The 19,542-nt window shown below is 40.2% G+C and overlaps 1 protein-coding gene across 2 annotated transcripts in view; it reads left to right on the top strand.

The window, feature by feature from the left end:
* Nucleotides 1-17,956, top strand: part of MTHFD1L (methylenetetrahydrofolate dehydrogenase (NADP+ dependent) 1 like) — a 136,077-nt gene extending 118,121 nt beyond the window's left edge. For both annotated transcript variants that reach the window (XM_072332897.1, XM_072332899.1), the window contains 2 exons: nucleotides 11,018-11,126; nucleotides 15,032-17,956. In XM_072332897.1, the coding sequence (XP_072188998.1) occupies nucleotides 11,018-11,107 (90 nt within the window). In that variant the 3' untranslated portion in view covers nucleotides 11,108-11,126; nucleotides 15,032-17,956. The remainder of the gene's footprint in view (nucleotides 1-11,017; nucleotides 11,127-15,031) is intronic.
* Nucleotides 17,957-19,542: the final 1,586 nt, after the last annotated feature.

Below are 19,542 nucleotides of genomic sequence, written 5' to 3'. Positions count from 1 at the left end.
CTGCAGCCACTCCAGCTGGCTTGCAGAAACTCTGAAGTTGCTGCATAGCTGGAGGAGCAGTGCCAGACTTGAGAAAGAGGAAACTTACAAAATCGCATTTGTTAGGCTTATGCAATCCAAACTACTTCTGTATTATAAGCTAGATCTCATACAATGAAAATTCAAGGGAAGCATCTAGTTCAGCTAAAACTGTAATTTTGGTTTAAGGAGCCCGACAGGCAGAAGAATATTACAGAGGTGGTAATACAGCAATCCATAAATCTTTAGGCATTTTCTTCTGAAAACAGGGTGTTGAAGTTGGCTTTAAACGCTAAGTTGCACACAGTGTGATGTGAGGTATTTTACTTATAGGCTTGCTAATTTGAAATGTGTGCTCAAAGCTAATTACTATCTGACCTCACCTGTTATTCCCTTATTGGTTTAGTTGGTTTGTATTCTTCAGCACTTTGACCTTTTTTTTTCTCTCTCTGTTAATTAAAGCATTTTGTATCATTCTCAATTTCCTTAGCACAGAAAAAGTTTCAGGATACTCAACACATTAACTTGTTTCTGGTGCTTGAAATAATGATGAAGCCCAGAACTGTTAAGTTGCTGTGTTCACATTTGGTTTACATCTGAAGTCTCGTACGTTTCATAGGCTTGTACTTATACCCGTATTATATCCCTATGCTATTACAGAGGCTGTAGAGGTTATCTGAAGCTGTGTTCTTACTGCTGGGGAACCAGTTTTTCTTTGAAGTATTTCTGTGATTGTGTGAGGAGAAGTTGCCAGGTATCTGTGTTAATACCTCTATAAAAGAAGGAAATACTTTCTCTCATGTGATTAAAATGTGGAAGTCATTAACATGGGAAAAGTCACTAAGGCCAAGAATTTAACAGGATTTATAAAAGGATATAGCCATCAACAATATGCAGGGTTGTAATTGATATAGGTAAGTAATTTGGAGAAAGTACTGAGCGTGATGTTCCAGGCTTTGAGCATTCCTGGTACCAGCTCCCACTGTTGCTTTGTCAAGCTTCTGTAGCTTTAGCTTTTCTTTTTAAAATCATCTGGCACAGCCTTTGCCAGAGACAAAAGACTGGGAGATACACACTGCTCTGGTCTGATAAAGCATGTTTTCTGCCTGCCTTTGGTTGATTTAAAGCATGTAACTTTTGTACTAATAGTTCTCTGAGGTTCTGTGCATGCATGGCACGCTGCTGCTCCATGCAACTATGATGCAGGGCATTGGGAGATTTTGCTAGACTGGAACCAATGAATATAAAAGATGATGTTTCACTAACAAATGCAGCAAATAAGACACAGATATTTCTCACCTTCCTCAGCCTTTGATGGCTTTTTCCCATTCCCGTGTTTCCTAGTAGTGGCAGGAAAAGTCTGTATGGGGCAGGTACGAGCACCCAGCTGCAGCAAAGCAGCTAGACTACAGAGGAGTAAAAGCAGTTTTGTATGTGCTAGAGAGAGGTGTCATGCTGTTGTCAGAGTGCGTGTCAAATTTGCCTGTCAGAGACCTTGCACAATCCCTGTGAACAGCGTAGCCCTGATCCTGTTTGTAGTAAAGACCATCGGTGCCACTGTATTTGACATGATACAGTGAACAAATGCCAAAACCAGAAGCTTTGCAGGTAATCTGTCCAGACAGGACCGAGGCAAAGACGAAGCAGAGTTTTTTCCACTAAAAAACCACAATGGCTCACCAAGGACTGTGCCCAGGTGGGTGGGCAGTCACAGGCTGCTGGGCATTGCTGCTCTGTAGCCACCATTGTGGGGCACTGGGAGGGATGAGGAGAGCTGGATGCTGATGAATGTGCTGTGGGCTGCATTGACTGTGAAGAGTTTCTTTGCCAAGAATGAGAGTTCATTTACTAGCTGGCCTTGTTTTGATTAGCAGAAGCCTGGGGGCTATACCGTGAGAGTAAATAAAGCTTATGGCCTTGTGTGCCACTCTGTTCACTTTGGCATCACAGAGATGATATTCCCACTTATTTTTAATTTCTGTGTTATTTTATTTTAGATTTTTTATGATTTACCCTGTGTGCACACAAATGGACTCTCACTCCATTGATAGGGTACTTTCTATGCATTTTCAAGTGCTCAAGAAAATGCTTCCATAGATCATCCTCCACTAGATGTTAGGCAAGAGAGTTCTGTTAATGCATTCCATGTTGGCTGCAGTTTATTACTACCCCATCCTTCTCTGTCCTTTCACATGCTGATTTGGGAATAATACTTAATGCCCACCACAAAGCATTTTTGGGGGTTGGTTTGTTTTTCAGAGTAATAAAGATGTATTTCCAAATATGGTTGATTTTGCTTGGATAGTCTAACAACATTTTTGTTATTAATGTGAATACATTGCTATCCTTTGTTTTATTGCAGAAATCTGATGAAAAATTGCAAGTTCATACTGGGTACTTTAGGGCAAAGTGTGAGAAATAGCGAAATTTTTATTTCATTGGAAATACTGATGCAAAGATTTCATTATTATAATGAAGATGTTTAATGGAGAGTAACTGTTTGGCATAGCAATTTTCAGGTTTCAGTTAGATAGGATGAAGATGACAATCAGATTTGCCTTCATCAGGTTCTATTCTGGCATCACCTCCTTCTCTACCTTTTGGCAAAACATTGAACCTTTTCTGTCTTTTATCTCACTCACCTTTTAAAATGGAGGTTTTGTTCCAGTTATTTCCCAGGTGTATTGCATTTGTTTTGAAGTACTTTGAAAAGCATTATCTTTATACAAATCTCTATTAGATACAAACACAAGGTTTGTAGGATAAAGATTGTACCCTCAGTTAACAACATTTTTTTTCTGGTTTCTTTTGAAAATTAAACCTGTGTCACAGCATATTAGCTCATGGTGTAAGTTAAGTGAACAGAAATTCAAGTTTTAGTATCTCCTTAGAGAAACTTTGAAAGGCATTAAAGATAAGAGAGTTAACAGTTGCACATTTGTCATTTTTATTATTACCATTTTTACTTTCTCCTTACAGTTGTTCTTGCAGGAAAGTTCAGGAAAGTCCTTCTTCTGAAGGCTCTGGTGCTCCACCTGCGTGTTCCTTCCTTCTAGAAAATGAAGCCAAAATCATGACAAATCTGTTTTTTTATTTTTATTCTTTTTGCCTTTCATATCATAGTAGCAGGTGCCTTACTGAAATTATACGTCTGTTCTTACACCTTAAGTTATTGACATAAGACTAATAAAAAATTGGGTGCCTTCATTCTGGATGGGGTTTCATTGCTGTTCTTGATCACGCTTCCTTCTTTATCACATTATCCACGTTATTTTAATCAGTGTTTTTCAAAGCATTTGTATGATCCTCTGTTTTTCAGCAGAAGTGTGAGTTTCAGCATAGTTTCCTCAAAGTTTGCTTTCCTTAGCATTGTTTTGGAAACTTCTTAAAACAGAGAGTGGCCAACTGCAGGGCAAAAATTTCTAGTTCATTTTTCTTTCTTACAAGGAGAATCTCTGTGCGTTCTGCAATGATTTTGGAGGATGCATGGTTAGATACTGCAAAAGGTCTGCAATGCACTTCTGACTGATGTTCTTCCTTAGTATGACCTAACTGGGAAGGGTAACGTTTGTTGCATGCAGAGCTCGTTCTTGCTTTGCACTGTTTCATGGTGTCACCATCTTTAGTTCCTGGGCTACAGTTAAACCCTGTATTTTCCTCTGTCAGCGTGTCAGACTTGCACAGAAAGTCCTGTGTGAAAGTTAGGAATCTTCTAAACAACATGGCGAACTGAAGATCAAGAGCACGAAGTGGGGCTTGCTCCCAGGATTTGAGAGATGGCCCTCAACTGATACAAAATAAAGAAGTTTCAGAGGAAATGAAGGGTGCTCTGTCCCTGTGCAAAAGCAAGGTGGCTGGGATGTGGCCCACCTTCTTCCCAAATAGCACAAGCAGAAAGAACCTGAAATGCTTGTGCAACTTCATCACCTCCTGGCCACCGGGAGACCCAAGCACTGGACAAAGCAGGAGGATTGTATATCCATGAACATCAGATAATCTGGACATTCCTGTTTCTGAAGCAGTACATGAGAGGAGCAACCCTCCATGAAATACTCTCTAGATCTATTCCTTCAGAGCACTGTCTGGTATGCTGGCTGCTTGTCAGGAATGGGAGCAGCCCTGGATGCCTCTGACCTCAGGAGTGAGCTGGAGAGGATTTATTCTGAGCAAGGAGGTGATTTTGTACAATAGGCAGTGAGTTCAACTCTTCTGCCAGGGATTCAGACAAAAGCCTTGGAGGGAGGGAGATTCAGGATGCAGACCTTGGCCGAGGGAGCAATTACTGCTGGAAAAGGATTTGAATGGGCTGGGATGGAGTGCAGGGTGTTCTGGAATGAGTTACCTGGTATTTGTAATACATTTTTTCTCTCTAGCTGTATCTCTTCTGGCAGTGGTTGTTTTTTGTTGTTGTTGTGGTTTGTTTGATTGGGTTTTGGTTTGTCATTGGTTTTTTTGAGGTGTTCTTTCGCTTTTGTTTTGGTTTGGTTTGGGTTTTTTTGATAGCTTTCAGTTTACAGCACTCAGTTTAACTATTCATCTAGGTTCAGAGAAAAGCTCTGAGCAGTCTGTGGAAAGTTCTACCACTTTGTGAGTAGCACAAACAAATAACACATCAGACATTTGGCCTATCTAACATTCAACCTCAGACAGATGCTTTTTTTTTTTTTTTTTTTTTTTTTTTTTTTTTAATAAAAACTTAAAATATTTACACTATTTTGCTGTTATCAGGGGGATCATTTTCTTTTGCTTCAAATGCTGGTTTATACTCTCCAAGGAGAAAATGTTTGAGTTGAGGCAACTCTGCTAGGAGAAACTACTGTCATGTATGTGAGTCACAAATGTTTTACTTAAGGAAGGAAATCTGCTCATTCTCTTGCCGATTACATCTGTGCCTAAGTATTTTATTTAATAACTAACGAAATGCCTCTTCTGAGTCTTTAGTGCCTCAGCACATCACTAACAGCAACATCTGAGTTTCAGAAGTATTAAAGGGACCCATTTGCTAAGAACTTGGCCAACCAAGTACTGGCTGATTCTTGATGTACCCTGTGCAGCTGTCTCAAAAACTGTACTGGACAGATGTGGACTGTTTCGTGATTTTTTTACTTCATGGTGCCCAGGAGACTGCTGTCAGTCAGACTATTTCCGCTCAAGATGGCTAAATTGGGTCCTGGAAATCCTCTTGAGAACATAACAGGGCACAAGCTGTTCCCACCTTGCTTGAGCACCTGGCAGCAAGGTCAGTTAGGACTGCATACTCAGCGTTTGGTACTTCTGTAACTTCATCCAGATGCTGATGGCAGAGCTATGTGTGTGCATTTTGTTGTTGTAAATACTTTCACGAAGTAGGAAAATTGCCAAGAATGTGCAAACATTAATGTAAGAGAGAATCATAATAGAATAATTGATGCCAGATGGACTTCTGCACCTGATATCATCCAGCATGCCAGTGAGACAAAGATGTTTCTTGCAAGGAATGCTACAGCATATGTTGGAGTAGGATCATCATCTTTTCAAACACTATTTTGGTCATTTTGAAAGCAGTCGATGTGCTGAGTTTCAAAGGGTGATTGCTGTTGTACTTTACAACAAGTCTCCTTTTTTGTTTAAAGATTTCCAGAGAAGGAAATATGAGTTTCACTCTCCCTACCTCCTCTCGCCATCAGCAGGTTCAGCAAATTTGTATTTCTTTCTTTAAGTAAGCTTAACACTACTGTTCTCTTCATATTATTCTTTACCTTCATTTTCCTGTTAAATTGTTTGCTTCCCTAATTTCAAATGTTAGCTGCTTTCTGATGCCTGACAAATGGGGGAAATTTTCAGGTTCCGTGGAACAAGCTAGTTTGATCTTAGAGCTATTTGGGATGTGCTGCCTGATTTTTATGCACCAGCATCCTTGTTTGGTGCGCACCAAACATCTCTGTGCAATGTAGGACAGTTTAGTTTGAAGACTGGTGAACAAATTTCTTGTGGTGATTCTGCTGTTGAAATAGCTCCTTATTGAAACCCTCAAGTGGAGATCCTTCATGCCACGCCTCAAGATTCCAACAAATTCTAGTGTGCTGACAACAATGTATGGTTTACAGTGCTATTTATAGATCTCTCGAGTTTCCTCTTGTATTGTTTCTTGCTGAGGGAGTGTGGAGTGTGCAATTCATCCCATCAGATTTTATTGAGAAGTTATCCGCAGTCGTGTCTGCAAGATTCTCCTGAGAAACAACATCTGTTTTCTGCAGTATTTCAAGTTTCAAATGGTTACACGTTGTTCTGACTTAGTTAACAAAAGATTACAATTAGATAATATGAATTACTTGCATTTCTTGTCAAACGCAGTGTAACACCGTAAGCCACAAAACAGAGAGGTGTCCTCAATAAGCTGTCTGTTGGTTTTTGGTATCTTCTAGTCATCTGTTTTGCCTACTTAGTGTAAGAACGGATTCCTCTGGAACGTTGTTGTTGTTGTTTGCTTATTTCTTCTCTACTTAGAAATCATGCTGTACCTGCAAATCAGCTTGTCTTGTCTTATAGCTGAAAAAAAAAACCATGAAATGAGTTGGATGTAGTCCTCAGGACATCTGTTTTGTAAATCATACCATTGTGTTGACTCTGTTAAGGTGATCTAAGGTTGTATACGTATTTTTTAAGTAAATATATATAGGTACATATGTGTGTATGTACACTCAAAATAAAAGGCAGAATGTGTCAACCACTCATAGGAGTTTGTTCAATTTAAAAAGTAAAAATAAGAGAAGTGAAGGAGGATATTTCCTCTTGAGACTGTGGCAAACTTGGCTGGCAGAGCCTTAGGGCTTGATGGTAATTGTTACGTAAACCTGATGGCTGAATGAAATTACAAGTGAACATGTAACTAATTTAAATGAAACTCCAATGACGCTCAGCTTAGTGAGTCATCCAGTGACTGAAGGTATGTTTTGGAGAGGATGTGGAGCAACACTTTCATATAGCTTCCTTATAATTATTTGGCACCTTCCTTTTCTAAGGAAGCTCCTTTTTTTTTTTTCTTCTTTTCTGCTTAGTCGTGTAAGCACACCTGGAAGATTGTAAACGCTTCTTCTAAATGGCTATAGCCTATAACAGGCTTTCTGAGCGAAAATCTTATTTTATTTTCTGCTAACTGCTCATTTCCAGGAGCGTAAACAGCCTTCAGGATGGCTGCTTGTAAGACTTTCTGTTTTTATCTCCTAAACATAGAGTGACATAGTAGGAAATAAACATTGTATTTTTCATATTGTCTTTCTGAAGGTAATTTGTTCACATGGATGTGTAGACAGCTGCAGAGTTTGTAAAGCAAATGATTGATTCCAGTACAAAAAACAAGTTCCTATTAATTCCTTCATGATATATTTTGGGCAGCAGCTGGACAAATTCTTCATAAAACTTTCTATTGTCCTCCCTGTATAAAACATTCATCTGAATTCCATAAAGTCTTAACACGCAAAGTTTATGCCTCTTATATTTCTTCTCCCAGGGGAAGTGTAAACAACAGTTTTGGTCAAACTGAGTTTTGATTGTTTTGGCTACCTACGTTCAGTTTGTGGTATGAACAGGATGATGTGGTCTTGTTCACTATTTCTTATCCTGTTTTTTCTTGATAGCTTCATTGTTTGATGTTGAGTAGCTGTAAAACTATAACCAAGACGACATTATATTAGAATGGAGAATTGTGCTGTTCTCCATGCAGTGTATAGAAGTTACACATTGTATGAGATGCCTGGCAAGATTCTGTGTGGCATTTCTTTTTGGGGTTTTTGTTGTTGTTTGTTTGTTGTTGTTGTTTGTTTGTTTTTTAGCTGCACATACTTGCTAATCACCACAGTGAGCTATGTTTTTGGCATATTTTCTTTTTCACTGTTCTTTCTCCTTTTTGCCAGATTTAAGAATGAAGTAATTTTAGTGTGTAGTTATGTCAGGAAACCTTAAGAGAGGCAGAAGCAGTCTGCTGGGTGCTGTGCAAGTACAGCATGTGCTCCAGTGGCAGTTTGGTGTACCTCTATACAAAACTGAGACTGTAGTCACTTAGGGTAGAGAGAGGACTGGATGCTTCTGGGTCACGATGCATGCTGAGGTTAAGGCTGGCCTGTGAACTAGCACATGGAGCCTTCCTTCAGCACTGTGGAAGGCAGAGCAAGGGAAGAGAATAGCTTTGAGTCTGCACTCATGTGGAAAGCCAGCCAGCTGAAGCCTCATTTAGCTTTGCACTCTATTGAGCCCTCTTTGCTGCCTTGATTTTTTGTCTGCAGAAAGAAATGGAGTGCTGGTGAGGAAAGAAGTGGTAGTAATAGCCTCAGTCAGCCAGCTGTCTCTTGCTGTTGACCTTGAATTAATGAAATAGGGATAGATTCTGCTGCCTGTTACCACTCTGTCCAGATAAGGAGAGTGGAGAGACATAATCATAAATTGGCATGGCTTTGCCTGTTTGGAAGTCTGGGCAATGGGGAATATCACAGGACATGTTTTATTTTCACCCTACAGTTCACATAGGCATTTGTCCCAAAATGTTTCCGTTGTTTTGTTGATTTTTTTTTTGCCTTATACTTCGTTTCTTGAAGCAGTAATTCTGATTCAGATGAACTCACTCCCTTTTGTTGACTTAAACTTTCAATATGAGAATGGTTGTACTCCCTAAACTGGTAATAAACTGTTTTGATATTCACATTTTATAGATGCAATACTTTCATTGTATGCAGTTCTACAGTAGTGCAACTCCACTCTGACATTTCATAGGGGAAAAAAAAAAAAAAGCAGCAAACATATGTGTAGGATTTTCTTCTTGCACAATACTAAAGAAAAGCTCCACTAACTTATTCTTGTTTTTATTGTACAGGGAAATTGAAATGAAGACCGGCCAAGCTTGTAGATTTATTTTTAAAAATAATAATATAAAAATAAAAACAAAGGAGAGTGGAATGTGGGAGTTTACTTCCAAGTGTAGGTGTAGATGTAGAACTGCCCTACACAAAGCAACTAGGAAGTTGTCTTTGGCAATGTACTCATTCCCCTCCCAAGAAAATATAACTCATTAAGGCAGTTTCTTGTTAAGGGTTAATTCAGAAATTGGCCTGTGTCTGAGACAGAAAATAATTCAGCAACCCGAATAATGTAGTAGTCCAATAGGTGTGGCCAACTGATAAACAATAGTGACAAGGTGTTTTAGTACTTAACTAAGATGCCGAGACAATGTCAGCCAATAAAATGACATCCTACAATCAGTGGAATGGTTGTAAGTGAATGCAAACAGACACTTTTTTTCTTTTAATTCTACTGTGTGCAATAACAAAAGCTCAGGAAGGGCTATATTTAAAAACAGAGGAAATGTACCAAGTCCAGCAGAAGAGCAGGTTGCATTGTTTCTTCTCAGATCTCAAGTAGGACAATGGCTGCGTCGGTACTGCTTTCTTCCTTCCCAGAGGTGAAATTAAGCTCTGAGATGGCAGGACAGCCACCTGGAGAAAGCAGGGCTGAGGGGTAAGGCAGGGCAGCATGCAGAGATGTTTGTACTTGTGTTCCCATGATGGAAATGCTACACTTATTAGCATTTCAGACATCTTAGCCATGTGCCCTCTGATATGAGGTGGGGCCTCATCACTGTCCTGCAGCTGCCTGCCTGAGCCAGTGGTCTGCTAAGTGGTCTGGTCATGTGGCAAGCAGGTTTGTTTCATCAGCTGACCAACTCTGGCCAAAAGAATAGGGGTATTTTCATCAGTTTGATGTGCTGAACAAGGTTGCTTTGCAATAAGACAACTGCCAGAGCCAGCTCCAAGGGGGAATCCTCTCAAGAGTGAAACTTCCTCCTTCCAGTGGGTTTTAGCTCGTGTCATGAGAACATAATTCAGTTTGTCCCTGTGAGTAGGTTATGTGTCAAGAGTGGTTTCAGTACTCAGCCAATGTGATTTGTTCCTGTATAATCACATGTTAGAAAGAAGCAGGGTGGGAAGCACAGTGGCTCAGATTGATCCAGACTTGTCCTGCCTTGATACTGCCCCACAGTTTTATCCTTTACCCTGTGCCAGTGCTGGCACTGGGGCCATGGAAGCCTCTTCTACCTAAATAGGCTGAAAGAGAAGATGAAGAGGATTAACAAATATGATAATTTTGCTGAACCTACTCTCAGGCTTCTCCTTCTTAAGGAGAGGGTAGGAGTGCTGAGATGGACAGCAGGAGTACCTCTGGTCTCAGGTGGTATAAGCTGTGGTGGGCCTGCACCTTGGGATTTCCATGTCACTCCTCTATTTTTAATTGCTGCTAAAACACCAATTAGAAATAATTATATAAGTAGCATGAGCAGGGTTTTATTTAACTGTGTAATTTAAGGCCACAGTATTATTCAAAGTACACAGATGCTGGTGTTTTATGCTAGATCAGGATCTTAATTATACATAGTTTGAGATAATTGTGTTGCTTTAGCTTTGTATCTCAGCCTACTGATTCTAACTACTAAATTAGGATTCAACTACAAGCCATGTATGTTTAGTTGAACTATTTTAATTTGTTCCTCACATTAAGGAATTGGTCATGAAAGTGTTGCAATTAATTCTGCTTCTGTGATCTGAGAAGGTCTGTAGCTCAGCACATTTACATAACCAGGTGAATTCAAGCAGTTACATCCTTGCTCTTTGCTGTATGAATTTCCTACTAGATATAAATTGGTGTGCATTCCAGACAAATATGCTGAGGAACAGCAAGTCTCGGAGCATTGTCTTGTCTTCATTTTGCTAAAGAGCTTAGTCTTATGCTTAGTTTAACATACTGTGCTCCATTTTATGGCTTTTATTTTTTCTTTCCTGTCTTTTAGAAGCGTACACTTAAAAATGAGTTGGAGAAGTACAGAGTTCAGCATTTTAAACCAAAACAAAAGATGTGAAGTTCACATTGAGTCCACAATGAACAATCACACCATTTAATCTGAGTTTTACGTGGATAGTGTGATCTGCCTCTTTACAGGTACAGGACTGTAACTTAAATTTCTTTGTTCCCACAGATGAGCACTATGCCAGGACTGCCCACAAGGCCATGCTTCTATGACATTGACCTTGACCCCATCACAGAGGAAGTGAAGGGATTGTTTTGATGCTGAGGTCCAAATTCAGGTTTGTCAGCAGCCATTATTTTCCTGTTCCAGATTGGGGGGAGGGTGTTTGTCTCTGGTATATGTATAAATATATATATATTGTGAGGAGGCTATCTGGGCCCTGGTTTCACAGAGGGCTTCGCACATGGGCTTGGGGGAATGTTTCATAAAATGCACTTTGTCTGTGGCTTTCTCATTTGCTGAGTGGTGGCTGGCACTTCGTTCTGATGCAATTTGGTGGTGTACATTGATAGTGCCCTTGGATTTCCTGGCTCTGTCAGTTTGGAGTGAGAAGAAGCAGACTCTGGAATTATACCACTCTTGGCTATGGAAAAAAGTCTGAAGAATTCGTGTCCTGTTAGTCACCTAAAAAGAAACATATAGTTCATCTTTGATACTACTTTCATGTGGTAGTGTGTTTCTGTCATTACCTGGATATCAGGGGAGATGTTTTTCTGCTTTATCGTGAGCTTTGTTTTGTTTTCTTTTTCATTTTTTTTCCTGATTGCTGTCATCTTCTCAAGTGATAAAAGGCTTCTCAAGAACACTCTTAGGCTGTGTGTTTTTCATGATGGCTTCCCTCCTTTTCCTTGAAAGCTGCTATTCCCCCACAACCTCCACCCTTCTCTTAGTACTCAATTCTCTTGGTGTTCCATTTTAACTGTGTGTAGCACATGTTCCTCACTTGAAATTCCAGGCTGCTAAAATATTTTGTGCTACTTCATTTTAACTTTGCACCAGTATTACCAGAATGAAGTAAGAAAGGATGAAACCCTAACTGAAGCAAAACACCTTGTGATGGGACGCTCCTATCACTTCTCTCTCTTAGCCCAGAAAGCCAATCTAGAAAGCAAAAAATTCCTTTTTCACAGAATGACAGTATCTCATAACTGAGCTCTTAGGGCTGTGGTGGCACCCCAGGTCATCTACAGGTTTGAGGTTAATATGCCCAAGTGTTCAAGCCCTGCTCTAGTAATCCTTGCTTACTCTAACTTGAGACAGCTTTCATCTTCTGTTTTTGCCTGTTGTTCAGGGAAGAGGATAGGTTTGCACAGCCTGAGGAGGACACGGCTCAGATCAAATTAACCATTAGTTTGCCCATACTTGATCCTCACAGCATTCACATAACATCCCCTGAGAGCAGATTCTACCGTTTCATGTGTACCAGTCAAGACAAGTAAAAACCTATTAGCTTGAAAGTTAGACAGGACAGACAAGTAATTACTACCTGACATGCTGGTAGTGAGCAGTACTTACACGCATGCAAGCTGTCCCTGACTATTCTGTTGCTGGCTAGTATTATGCTTACTGCTTCTTGGCATGTATCCTGTTTTTGTTACTGATGTACATTACATGCCTAATGGCTTCTTACATACATATTGATTTATCATGTGTCAGTCATATCATTCATTACCTCTGAGTCATCTAAAATGACAGTAGTATCCTAATGTAAAATCTATATGCAGATTCACGTAGCTTGCTTAATCGTGCAGTTACTGCATAGTCTTCCACAAATCCATCCGCTCTATGGGTTGGTGTGCTGTGAAAAGTAATCATAATTAAGCAGATTAAATGATTAAATACTCCATTTTGTGAATGTCTTTCATGTGAAGTAGTGCATGAAATGAAAATGTTAGCCTTGGCTCTTTAATCAGAAATGGTGGTTTCCTAACTGTAAAATGAAGTGCTAACCAAACTGTAAAAGTGTAGTAGTCAGGCAAAAAATGGTGTATTTTCAACTGCAAATAAATAGACTTGATTTTGTTATAGTGGTGTTGATGGCATGAGGTAGATGGATGATTCCATACATTTAAGCCTTTTAAAGAAAAAATAGGCGCATGTTCACCTGCATTCCTGCTTTTATCTGAATAAATGTCCTGCACTGAGAGTATTGTAACACTCAGGGAGCACCATACAGGGCAGGCAATGTTCATCAACTATAAAATTTATCCAGTTCACACACTAGATTTGTACATTTGTTATGTTGAAGAAAGAGAGAAAGTATGTTCTCAGATATCTTTACTTACTGTAGAGGATGCAAGTATTGTTCTTTGTCTTCAGAATTTCATAGAAGTGAACCCACATTGCTGCTGATACTACGCTTCAAGGGATCCAATAATTTGTTTCCCCGTTGTAAGATTGAGGGATTTTTTTCTTCCACTTGGTCTGATTTTTTTTTCTTGGGGTTTTAGCGTACAATGTAAAATCTCTAGTAATAAGATATCGTACCACAACCTGTTAGATATTACTCAAATCTTTAGGATGTGGCAATTGAAATACGTTTAGAGATTAGTGTAAGAGCTGCAGATGTTTCTGTATACACTGGAAGAGCTGAGAATGGTTGTATTAGTGTGCAGTTCATATCCTCCTCTGCAAAGTGTACCTTCAAGGGACTTGTGAAAGAGTTACAGGTAAACATTCCTGCTGTCAGATGATGGCATGCTGCTCTCCTTGCATTGACACAATGGGTGTCATCAGCCCCTCTGCTTTTTCTCCACCTCTTCACAGTGTCATAGAAGCAGATGACACTTGTCACCCAAAAAAGCTGCAGAACACCAGTCATGAATATACTCCTCTATAAAGTCATACAAGCCTAATCTTTGCCAAAAAAGTCAGCTCCTTGTTTTTCTGTTGGCAATTAGCGAATATATATTATGATATGTAGGAGAAATATGCCCAGAAAGAAAGAGAGGAAGAGAGAGAGAGAGAGAGAAAGAAAGAGAGAAAGAGAGAAAGAGAGAGAGAGAGAGAGAAAGAAAGAAAGAAAGAAAGAAAGAAAGAAAGAAAGAAAGAAAGAAAGAAAGAAAGAAAGAAAGAAAGAAAGAAAGAAAGAAAGAAAGAAAGAAAGAAAGAAAGAAAGAAAGAAAGAAAGAAAGAAAGAGAAAGAAAAAAAAAAAAAAAACAAAAAAAAAACATTTGAGTATCTGGAAATTAACCTGGAGGATTCTATGTAGTTTTTTGTCCCTGGCCTGTTTATCCTATATTACCTGGCTTATGCCAAATGGAAAGTTGAAATCGTTTCCTTGAGAGCCATCTGTAAATAGCTCTAGTCAGAATACAAATTACTTACATGGACACAAGTCTGCCAGGAGGAAGAACTATTAAAAAAATATAGTATATATTTCATTTGCACAGAGAGGGGAGTTTATGAACCTGCCGTCTCTGCAAAATCACAGTCCAATCACAGCTAAGACCCCTGTGAGCTCTAAAGTTCCCTCTAATGCAGTCAGCAGCAGCAGGTGCCTCTCTTACTGTGCCAGTGCTTCTTTGGCTGTCTGGGTTGATGAGGGAGGTGATGGTTTTCCTCTGTTGACTGTGGATTAGTAAGGCCGTGGCTATCCATGGGTGCAGAAATGTTCCTGCACTTGTCTCCTCTTCAAATTGGCAGAGCATTAGCATGATTGTGATACACAGCACAGGTATTTTTCCAACCTCAGAGTTCTGACTGTCAGCATCTGCATGGTTATAAAGCTTGAGGGGAGGGCACCAACACTGGTATCATTAAATTGGAAAAGATCAGTTGTATGTTTTTATCTTAATTCATCTGGATGTGGATAGGAGTCATTTGAAGGCTTTCTCTTTGTGTCCACAAGATCAATTCAATGAAACAAAAAACCGGGGTTGCTTTATTATCATTCCCCAGTACTACACTTCAGGGTGCAGCAGTTCTTGTTATAATGTAGAGTCTGAAGTCCATATAAGACGGGAACAGAGTTCAGATCTCTGTTTTCCTCCCAGCAGGGATACAGAGATCATAGACAGGTCTGTGTGACATAAATAAGTGTTCCTGTTTATTATGATGAAGGCAAAAGTATCCGATTTTGCTTAAACGCTGCAAATACATTTAAGACTCTATTTCCATTTCTTTTCTTCTTTAAAGACTTCTTGTTTCAACTTATAACTTCATTGTCTTTCTCATTTCAGAAACCTGGACATTAAGAACTGCAACTTCTCTATTTCCTGCAAATAGGAGACAAAAGTGAATTTGAAATATTCCTGTTATGTGTCTCTGGAGGAATGTCAAGATAAACCACAGAGCAAAGGTTTATTCTTTCTTCAAGCTAGTTTTTAGGATGAAATATAACTGTAAGGTTGTTTTTGTTTGTTTGTTTTTAAGAAAAAAGGCAGGCTGAATGTTTCTCTCAGTACTGCAGAAAGCTCTCTGCTGGGTCTTGTATTCGGTGCTGGATAAAATGACATCGAGAAAGTGGAATTTTTCTCTTCGGAGTTTTCATCTTTTCTCAAAGGAGTTAACAAAAGTATTTCCCTCATCCTTGGCTATCTATAAACTTACGCAAACATGATTATTCTCTGTGACTGAGTCTGTTCCTCCCAGAAAAATACACTTTGGCTCCTGGCATTCAGGAGCAGAAGCTGCACACTGATTAACTTCACATTTTTGAGTTATCATCAAGTGTTGCTCTGGATGCATTTGGGCAAAAGCCAAGCTTCAAGCAAAGAAGATACTAAGTGGAGAAAGAACAGAGCATGTATTCTGTGAAGGGTTTTTAATATATAATTTGTTTCCTTGAGGAGCAAAGATCATTTGAAACACTTCAGCCATTGCTGTCTCACATCCATAGGTCTCTGTGTATCTCTGAGGCCATCCAGCTGGTTATGTGCTTGTTGTGGGGAAGCTGGTTGTGAATGCTGCTTGTTCAGAGAGGGCATTGCCCTGCCTGAAGCCCTGTTTTGCTCCTCTTCGTGGCTAATGAAGCCTCCTGCTGTGCTGGCTCCCGACCAGCCCTGTCGCTAGCTAGCGGCATTCAACACCCAGGAACAAGAGAGGAATGAATGGTCATCAAGAGAGGATGCAACAGGAAAGAACTTTGTTGTGCAGTTATTAACCACCTTGTAAAGCTGGAGTGTGTTTTGGATTTCACTTAGGTATTCAGGCAACTTAAATCCTCAGCTGTGTGCTTTAGTCTACCTCCAGTTTCTCAAATCTGCAGCAAAATGTGCCTTAAGCATAGGATACTCTATTTAGCTTTTCAGGCTGCTACTCCTCAGGAAACACTCCCTGACTCTCACTCTTGGTTCCCTCAATAACAAAAAATGCAACAGGACAATAGGTCTAATCAAGACAATGGGACATTGTTGTTGTTTTTTTTTTAGGTAAAAAGTAGTGAAATAATGATGAGAGAGTTTATTTTCCTGGTGACGCTTTCCATCCTGTTGCTTTGCTCTGCTTACGCACATCTGTATAGTATGGGCTTATACAATGTAGTTTTGGTTCCCTTTTGCACAGCTACATTTGGAGACAGAATTGCAGCACAGTTCCTGAGGTAACTGAGGGTCCTGTTTTGGTTTTTAAAATCACGCTTCATTATTTATAAACCCCAAACTGTAATTATGGACAGAAGAACAAACTGGGGATAATTAAAGTGATTATCTGTGCCTTCCCTGGAGTAGCACGGAAATGTCTGCTGACTGCATTTCAGAACCTATTCATAGCACCGTCTCCCAGTGCCAGGGGATCACTGTGATGATAAACTTCAACATGAAAAATAAAGCTCCCTGATCCTTTAGCCTGATTAGATGATAGAGCTCATAATGTCCTAGACTGTGGATGCTTTAATTACATTGAGGCAGGACAAACGTGCTAAGTAGAAAGCAAGATTCACGTATGGATTTCACAGCTCCTCTGGACAGAGAGTTCTGGTGTTTTCTATTAAATGGTGCCCCAGAATACAATCCCATTTTTCATATATATGTTATAATGTAGTATATATGTTATAAAGTAGTCCTGTGCACATCTCACGGTATAGCCTAGAAAAAACCCCAAAGACTGTTAGAAGAGCATAACGGAGGGTTCCAGGCATAGTTTTTTCTATATTTCCTATAGTTATTAAAAGACATATGAGGTTTTCCCTCTGTCTTGCCCAGCAAAATTCAAAACACCGTAACTGTGCCTTCCTTGGCTTTGCTGTGGTTCCCCCAGTAGTGTGTGGGACTGCCTCCATGCAGCATGGGACACACACAGTGGGTGTTGTAAGCCACTAAATTCAACCTGCTTCTCAATGCCCACACATTGCTCTATTGCAGTCTCCATGCTGTCCCCTCAGGCCATTCATGCTGGGACTGCTTTTCTGACCCATCAGTCTCTCCCTGAAACACCATTCCAGCTCTATTCATTAACAAACATCCTGCAATTTTTCTACTGTCACGTGTGCAGGATTTGTTATGCAGTTTTGATAGCCTCAATAATTGAAGGAAAGCTGCAATGGCTCTTTTTTGTTTTGTCATAGCCCTTTCCCCCCCACCAGGTTAACTGTCTGCAAAATCCCTTGAGCTGTTCCATTTTTGGCTCTCCGTTTTATATTTTAGCAGAAGTTTTGTTAGGAGTAATTCACACTGGCCTGTAGGTTCTGTATTGCAATCCACAGCGACTGAGCTATTGGCCATCCACTGTGCCTTCTGCTGGGCCACCCAACTGCTGGGGCCAAATGCCTTCATCAAGAAGGGCTTAAAATGAGATCTTTGCAAGGTGAGTGGTACTGCTTTGTGCATTGCCTGTTACTGCACAGCTGGGCCTGCAGATGTGAGGCTCCTGCCTTGCATTGGTTCGGAGCAATTTTGCAGCTTTGCGAGGCTTCTTGTGGTGAGCCCTGCATTTGCTAAAGATGTTACAGACGCTAAAGTTGTTAAAAAACACCTGGTCGTTTACTATTGGGTCTGACTTTTGTAGTGACTGGATAATTTTCTGTTGCTGTTGCAGAAAATAATGACATTGAAACAAGCGACTTGCAGCACATTTCTTGGTCTATGTTTTAAAATCCCAAACTGTGGGTTTTCAGTTACTGTAAACATTGAAATAAAGTGCATGCGTATGCTGATGTTCAGTTTGCAAAAGTGGCTCCTGTCTTAAGTCTGAATTCATCAACGTAGTACCTCTGTTATTCAATATTGTTCCGTTCTTATCCACCATCCAATCTATTTAAATTGTGATCTGTTCTTCTTTATTAAGCCACCACGTCTTGCCGTGTCCCTGTCTCCAGCTGAACGCAATCATAGCAGGAGGGAGCTCAGTGTCATGGTGGTTGAGTGCCAGGAATGAGCAAGGCGTGGGTCTCCCTCTGTGCCCCAAGGCTGCTGGCAGGAGATGTCCCTGGAAGCCAGGAAGGCTCTGTGGCTGTGGCCACAAGGGACTGTGCACAGAAGGCCTACCCACCCCATCTTCTCTCTCATTGCGGCTCTTTTGAAGTTAGTTTGTGTTCAGAGGAAAGGACACACCAGATTAACATCCTGTCCTGGTCTCAAAATATCTAGCTATTGACTTTGGTCCTTAGTGTGAAAGACTGGATCAGACGCAAGGGTCGGCTGGACACTTTCCATTTCTCAGCTGGCAGCTGGATTTGTGTGAAGCAATATCAGGTACAGGAATGTGCACCCATGAGCTTCTTGGGGTGGGTCTGAAATACAAGAAATGCAAAAGTTTCAGGAACTGTAGGTGTTAATTTGATTGGATCATAACACAGCAGTAAGCAACCTAGGAACAGGAAGAAATAAAACGGGGAAGCAAGATAGGCAGGAGGAGGTGGAAAGAAATCAAGCATTTCAAGCATGTACCGGACATTGCTCTTGTTTGCTAAATACTAAGATGAAGTCATTTGGACTAGGACTGGGTTTTAACATATCTCATAGCTAGGTTTCAAAGTAGCTTTTCAGCTTCTCTACAGTGTTTCAGCAAGGAACTTTCTCCAACATAAGGAATCTCAAGCACGAGGCTTGCAGTCCAGCAGCTCTTGGACCTGCCCTGCTGGTGGGCATCCAATCAGGCACATTAGGGTATGGGGCAGGGGGCACACTCTCTTTTAATGTCCAGTTTTTCATAGATGGATACTCTTTTCAGAAAATGTCTCAAAGATAAATTTGAAAGCCAAGCTAGGCCCCCTGCTTGAGAGGAAATGGAAACACTGGAAGCCCCTTCAAGCATTTGTCTCAAGAGCAGGACGGCTGCACTGTACTTATTTGTGCACCCTGAGTTTAAGGACTGAGTGTTTAGGTAAAGTAAGCTAAATGCAAATATTTCCCAAGTGTGGATATAGTAATAGTTCCTTGCTCCATGCTCTTATGTTACATATACACAAGTGTGCATGAGGGAATATGTATGTATACATGCAGTTTTTTACATAAAGCTTTAAATATTTACTTCCCAAGTAAACCCTTTGACTTGAAACCTTTGAACAATTGTTGGAAAGAGCCAGACCACTGCCTGCCTTCATAGGCTTGGCTGGACAAGGCCTTGGAAAAGCTCTTCACATCATAGAATCATAGAATCATAGAATTATCCAGGTTGGAAAAGACCTTGAAGATCATCAAGTCCAACCACAGCCTAACCAGTACCCCATCTCTAAAAAAAAAAAAAAAAAAAAAAAAAAAAAAAAAAAAAAAAAACCACAAAAAACCAACCTCTGCTAAATCATATCCCTGAG

Source organism: Excalfactoria chinensis, chromosome 3 (genome assembly GCF_039878825.1).
Source record: "Excalfactoria chinensis isolate bCotChi1 chromosome 3, bCotChi1.hap2, whole genome shotgun sequence".
Taxonomy (NCBI): domain Eukaryota; kingdom Metazoa; phylum Chordata; class Aves; order Galliformes; family Phasianidae; genus Excalfactoria; species Excalfactoria chinensis.
Note: the sequence above shows the minus strand (reverse complement) of the source record. Positions and strands in the feature narration are given on the sequence as shown.